Here is a 6000-nt window from a genome sequence, read left to right as displayed (position 1 = left end):
AAATAAATAAGTTTAGAGATAACTATGTTTGTATCTATAGACAAAACGTGGCAAGAAAAAAAATTAAAAAAAAAAAAAAGAATCTGAGCATTGCTCTCCACCTGTACAGCTACCCTGGTTCAAACCACCACCATCTTTTCACCTGATTTGTCTCATACTGGCCTCCTTGCTGTTCCTCTAACACATGACACATAGTATGGACTTGCCATCCTCTCTGTCTGGATCATTCTTCCCTCAGATATCCACCTGGCTTACTCCCTTACTTTCTTCAGATCTTTATCTAAATCCAAATGTGATCTTATTACCGAGGCCTTCTCTAACCATCTTATTGAAAATTTTAACCTCTCTTCCACCTCTGTCCCTTTTTAGTTTTATTTTTATTAACACTGATCATTAATGTTTGTACATTTTACTTGTTTGATTTTAAGTGTAAATTCCAAAAGGGCAAGGTATATGCCTTTTTTTTTTTTACAAATGTTATCTTCAAAGCCGAAAACAATATCTGACATATAATAAGATTTTCAGCAAAAATTTGTTGAATAAGTAAGGCAAAAGTAAATGTGGTAACTTCGGGTGTGGTTAGATTCAGGTTTTCACCTTGTTGGTAGAACTCTGTCCCTGTCTCTAAGCTTTGCTTCCCCCAGCAGGCTTGAGATGTGATGTGTCATGTCATGATATCTACCAGCAGCTCCAGATTTACATTCCAACAATCCAGCAGCCCTAATGGAAACAGAGTGTCTCTTTTCTGGGTTTGGGTCAAGTGCTGATCCCTAAAACATTCTCTGAGGGTAGGGAAAGAAAATACTGTGACTGGCAGGGCCTAGGTCATAGGGCCCCATGGAAAGGGGGTGAAGTTCAGCTCCATGTGTACTAAGAACAGAGGACTGGTGGTTCCCTAAGAGGAAATGGGGTGCTATTACTTGAAGAAAAGGAATGGAAGCTAAGCTAGTAGAAACAACAGATGCTCATCCCATCAGCAGACCTAGCCCAGAATAGCATTCTTCTTCGGCACCTCCATTTTCACAACCAGCCTGATTAAACTCTGAACTTTGGTTAGATTCTCTCCTAAATGCCGTTTCACCTGTCTCTGTCACTTAAGGTCTTCCTCACCTCTCAGTGCCCAATTCAAATGAGTCTAACTCTTAACAGATGTGGTCTCTCTTCCTCTCCTGAGCATCCTAGTTGTTTCTACTACTCTTGTAGCTAGCTTTACTCACCGTGCCCTACATTTTACATATTTATATGTTTTATGAGCTCCTTGTGGAAAGGGCCAGGTCCATTTCCCCGATAGCCAGCTCCTCACACCTTCAGCGTCCACGGTGATTCCATTCGCACTGGAACCGCCAGGGCGCGCTAGGCGCCAGGCGCGAGGCCGCCGGGGGCGGGAGGCACTGTGATTGGCAGGTACTGTCGTCAATCAGGAGCGGGGGGGGCGGGGCGGAGTTCTCGGGAGGCCTGTAGGCGGGAGGCGGGCCCTGCATGAATGGGGCGCGCGGCGCGCGGGCTGCAGTCGGCGCTGGGGGGGAAGCCCGAGTCTCGGCCGGGAGTGGGTGGGAGGAAGCGAAGGGGTGGGGGGGGAGGGAAGGGAAAGAGCGCGAGGGGGCGGGGAGGGGCAGCGCGGGAGCGGCGAGCCGAGAGCTGTGAGACGGCTGGCGTGAGCGAGAGCGGTGGCCGCCGGGTCTGTCGCTTCGGTGCCGCTGTCCGCTGCGCTGCCTCCGCCCTCGCCGCGCGCCACCGCCTGCGGGACCCGGAGGAGCTCCCAGCGCCCCCGACGGGGCAGAGGAGTGGGGACTAGGGGAGCCGACGCTGAGGGAGGAGCCGGGTCGGAGCGGCCGAGCCCAAGGCCCCCGGGCGTGGAGGTGGGGGGCTGAGGCCCCCGAGGGGGCCCCGCCGCGATGGGCAACCTGGAGAGTGCCGAGGGGGGCGCGGGCGAGCCGCCTTCGGTCTCGCTGCTGCCGCCGCCCGGCAAAATGCCGATGCCTGAGCCCTGTGAACTGGAAGAGAGGTTCGCCTTGGTGCTGGTGAGAGCTGAGCCCAGTCCCTTCCCCCCCTCCTACCATCCCTGAGTTCCCAGTGCCCGGGGTAAGACTATGCTCGGGTGCCCCTATCCGGCCCCCCTACTTTAGGGGGGCTTCCGATAGACTCAGTGCCTTCTTGGCAACCTCTGAGCAGCCGCTGGCCGCCCGACAGCCCCGTCGGGGACTGGCCGACCACGGCCTCAGCCGCTGGACACTTAGGAGGAGGGGTCCTCAGCCTGGGACCTCCCCAGGATCCACACTTCTTCCTCCTTTCTCCCCCTTCTGCAGCCCTCGCACTTCTCCCCACTTCCCCGCCAGCCTTCCCGGGGCCCTAGAATTCTCATTTCTAAACCTCTTGCTGGTGCCTGGGGATTCAGAAACTTGGGGCCGGCCCACTCCTCAGCCTAAGTCAGGGTTCTCTGGCTGGGGAGACCGCCTCTCACGTTAACATGGAGGCTTCCCAGGGAGTGGGACCCACTTCCAGCCCAGACCAGATGTTTGGGGGAGAGGTGGAGGAATGGAGAGGGGGCTGGGAGCTCTTGAAGGGTGTGGAATAAAGAGTGATGCCATTCTACTTATTTTCAGAATGGCCTGCAGGCATCCTGCAAAGTTATAGTGGATTTGTCTAAAAGGCAGAACATGTGGATAAGCCATCTCACCAGTGTATTTTTCCAATTGAAACAATACACAAACCATCCCGCCTCCTCCCTCTTTATGTTAAGCCCTAGTGGCTGGTTTGTGTTCTTTGCCTGTGCTTCTTTTTACTTTCTGTAGGTTCCCAGAAGATCTGTAGAGATTAATTTTAAGCTAACTTTGGGATTCTCCTTTGGTGTGGGAGTTGGACATTGGTATCAGTGGCCCTGTGGATAGGGAGGATCTGAGCTGGCATCACTGTGATGGAGCCGGGAAATATGTTGGAGGTAAAAATGAAGTTTTGGGAAAAGAAAGTGAACAAGGTGACGGAGTATTTGCTGGCAGAGGTAAACCTTAGAGAAACTTGGGGAAATAATTCCTCATTCCTCTAAGAACTCTCTAAAGGGACTGTGTTAATGCTGCTGTTATTGTTGGTATGGCCTGAAGGGCCCACTTTGCCTTTGCCCATGCGGAGGGAATAGTTGTGGACTTAGCAGGCTTATTGGATTTCATCTGCCTCGGAATAGGGAGATTAGATCTGTTGGCAACAGTGGGACTGTCTAGAGATCCTGGCCTCTCCAATGGTGGAGAGTCTGACATTAGCCCACTGGCACCACAGCCAGCTCAGAGCCTAGCTGAGGGGAAGCGATGTTACTGGAACTTCTCTGCCCACCAACTCTGCAGAAGGCCAAAGGGATCTGGGCCACACATCCTGTGGCCCTCTGCATTTCCCCTGGCCTCCTCAAGGGGATGGGTGAGTCAGTGATTACTAACGTGCGGTGGCCAACTCAGAGGCTGAGGAGAGAATGGGATTTGATGCCCTTGAGAACAAGAGCTCAACTGTTGGGGAAAAGAGTGGGAGGGAATCTGCACTCCAGTGGGGGTGTGGAAACCCCCCCCCCCCGCCACAGTATGTTGTCACGAGGTAGTTACAGAGATTGGAGAGAAAGGGATGGTTTGAGGTGGACTGGGTGGGGGACTGCCTTAGGTAGGGGCTTCCAGGCTGTTGGTCATGAGCGCTCCGAACCAGAGTTGGTCGTGTCCTCATTGGAGCTTGGTTGACAAGTGTTTAGTTAGTTGGCAAACCGATGGCTTAATATCCACAAAGTGCACGTGGTGTCCTGATTACTAACCAGAGCACCCAGAGATCACAGGTCAAGAGAGAGCCAGGACCACCCACTTGCAAGTTATACTTTCTGTATAAAGTTTTGATTTGTTTCCTCTTGGCCTTTGTTTTGGTCTCATTTCTGTGTGTCTGAGCTGCTGCCGATTCTGGGTTGGAACAGGGCAGGCCAGGGCTAGTTAGCTGTTTTAGGGGAGGAGGGGATTTTTCCTCACTTTTCCAACACAGGGAAATCATGCTTTCTTGGGGATTTGAGTTCTTCTCTGGGGGCTCCTTCCTCTGCTTCTGAAACATGGTCTTTTTACTGTCCTCCTTTTTACTGTCCTGCTATTGGGGAACAGTACTGGCTGTTGGATGTTTGAGCCTGAAGCAAGCTCAGGTGTATTTCCTGAACAGTCGGGAGAAGTAGAGTATGTGTAGTAGAAAAAGGCAAGGGCTGTCTTAGTAGCTGTCTTAGCCTCTCTAAGCCTCATCCATACCTAGATTTCCTTACCTAGAAGATAGGGAAATAATTTCTGTCCTAGTAGGCTTATGAGAATTAGATGAGCCATGTATATAAAGCCCTTGGTACCCTGTAGATGCTCCATATAGATTAACTTTTTTTCTTGATAGCGTTGAGTCAGACAAGTTGCTCCTTTCTTACTCTTTTCTTTCCCAGATTGTCAGCATCATTATGATTGATTTGGTTTTTGAAAAAGCTGTTTGGAAGTTTGTTGAGGTGACATACTGGTTAAGCATATGGACTTTCAAGTCAAAGTGGGGTAAAATACTGACCTCTCCACAGTCTCTAGTTTAAAAAGTGCTTGGCCTTAAGCAAGTTGCTTCATCTCTTTGAGTCGCAGCTTCTTCTTATAAATGAAGATAATAATAGTATTTGCCACATGAAGTGGCTGTGTGGATGTAATGAAACTGGAAGTCCAGTACTTAGATAGCAGAGTCTGGCAACTACTTTACGCTCAGTAAATGGTAGCTTTTAAATCTCTAGCTCTCAGCAGTGACTCAGATCTGAGATCCTTTGTATTCCCAAAAAGGATTTTAAGTTTAGCAATATGATGAAACCAATTACCTATCTTGTATAGCTAGTCTCAGGATATGCCTCCTGCTCTCCGATGGAGGGCTTCCCCCAGTTCCAGTGTAACTGTGGAACATCCCCTCAACCCCGAAAACCACACTGGCTGGGGAAGTTGTATCATAGTGAGTCAAGACCACAGGCTCCCCGAGTTCTGATAGAGACACATGGTCTGACACACAGCCTGATAGCTGAGGTTGGAGAGCTCAAGGTCTGAGGCCATGAGGTGATTTGTTCAGGACATTGATCCCAAGAGTCCTGACTAGGCCCAGTGCCCTAATCCAAGGCTTCCTGGTCCTGTTCTGCCACATACTGATCCCCTCATCCCTGGGGCAGCCAAGGTCCCTGATTGGTCACCTCTGACTGGGATCACTTCCACCATTTTTCTTGTGTGCTGTATAAATGGTATTATTTTCTGGTGTGTCCTGATATGAAAAAAAGTTGTGAAGCTGTGTTCTGCTGTCTCTCTGGGATCCTTCCTTATTTCTTGTCTGAGCAGCAGCTCCTATTCTGTTGAGTACTGAGAAGTTTAAGGGGTGGTGCAATTATTGGAGCTTCTTTATCAGTATCAGAATGAGCACCCATCTCTGGTCTGATAGAGCCCCAGTCTGGGTTTTGGGTCCAACTAGATTACTACCCACCCTCCATTTATCAGAGCTAATATCTGGACAGTACAGGCCTTTGCCAAGATAGAGAGGGGAAGCAGAGGGCTTTAAGGGCTTTGAAAGGATAGCTGTCTGCCCTTGGTGGGTTTGCACCCTTATTTTTCTCTTTGCTGACTTATTATAGACTTGAAATGGAGTCTAAAGGTTCTGATGCCAGAAAAAGCCCTGGTTATCCCTCAGGAGGAGGCTCTCAGGGTGGGGTTGTATGACAGAGCCTGTCCCTGCCATGGGTCCTCTGCTCACATTTCCCTGGTGATGACTGATGGCTTTGGGTTTTGCTGTAAGTGTAGTGTTGATGTGGGAGTTAAGCTGGTCTGGGTGCTAGCTGTCTAAGAGACTTTGAGGGCCTCCTATGACACAGAAAGGGGCTGGGAAAAACTTGAGCTAAATATCAAGTTCCAAATGGCCACGATGGAAATTTTTTCCCAGCCCTGGGGATTGTAGTGAATTAGTTCAGGCTGGAATAGGACGGGAGAAGACCCTTGACAGCAG

The 6000-nt window shown here is 50.2% G+C and overlaps 1 protein-coding gene across 6 annotated transcripts in view; it reads left to right on the top strand.

Moving 5' to 3' along the window:
• Positions 1–1537: 1537 nt before the first annotated feature.
• FMNL3 (formin like 3) overlaps positions 1538–6000 on the top strand; it is a 54065-nt gene continuing 49602 nt past the window's right edge. For 2 of the 6 annotated variants that reach the window (XM_032348112.1, XM_032348116.1), the window contains exon 1: positions 1896–2021. In XM_032348112.1, the coding sequence (XP_032204003.1) occupies positions 1896–2021 (126 nt within the window). Of the gene's footprint in view, positions 2022–6000 lie in introns of all 6 variants that reach the window. The other 4 variants (XM_032348113.1, XM_032348111.1, XM_032348115.1 and 1 more) reach the window with 4 other exon arrangements.

The sequence above is a fragment of the Mustela erminea genome, chromosome 6, assembly GCF_009829155.1.
Source record: "Mustela erminea isolate mMusErm1 chromosome 6, mMusErm1.Pri, whole genome shotgun sequence".
Lineage (NCBI taxonomy): Eukaryota > Metazoa > Chordata > Mammalia > Carnivora > Mustelidae > Mustela > Mustela erminea.
This window is presented reverse-complemented; position numbering and strand designations above follow the sequence as displayed.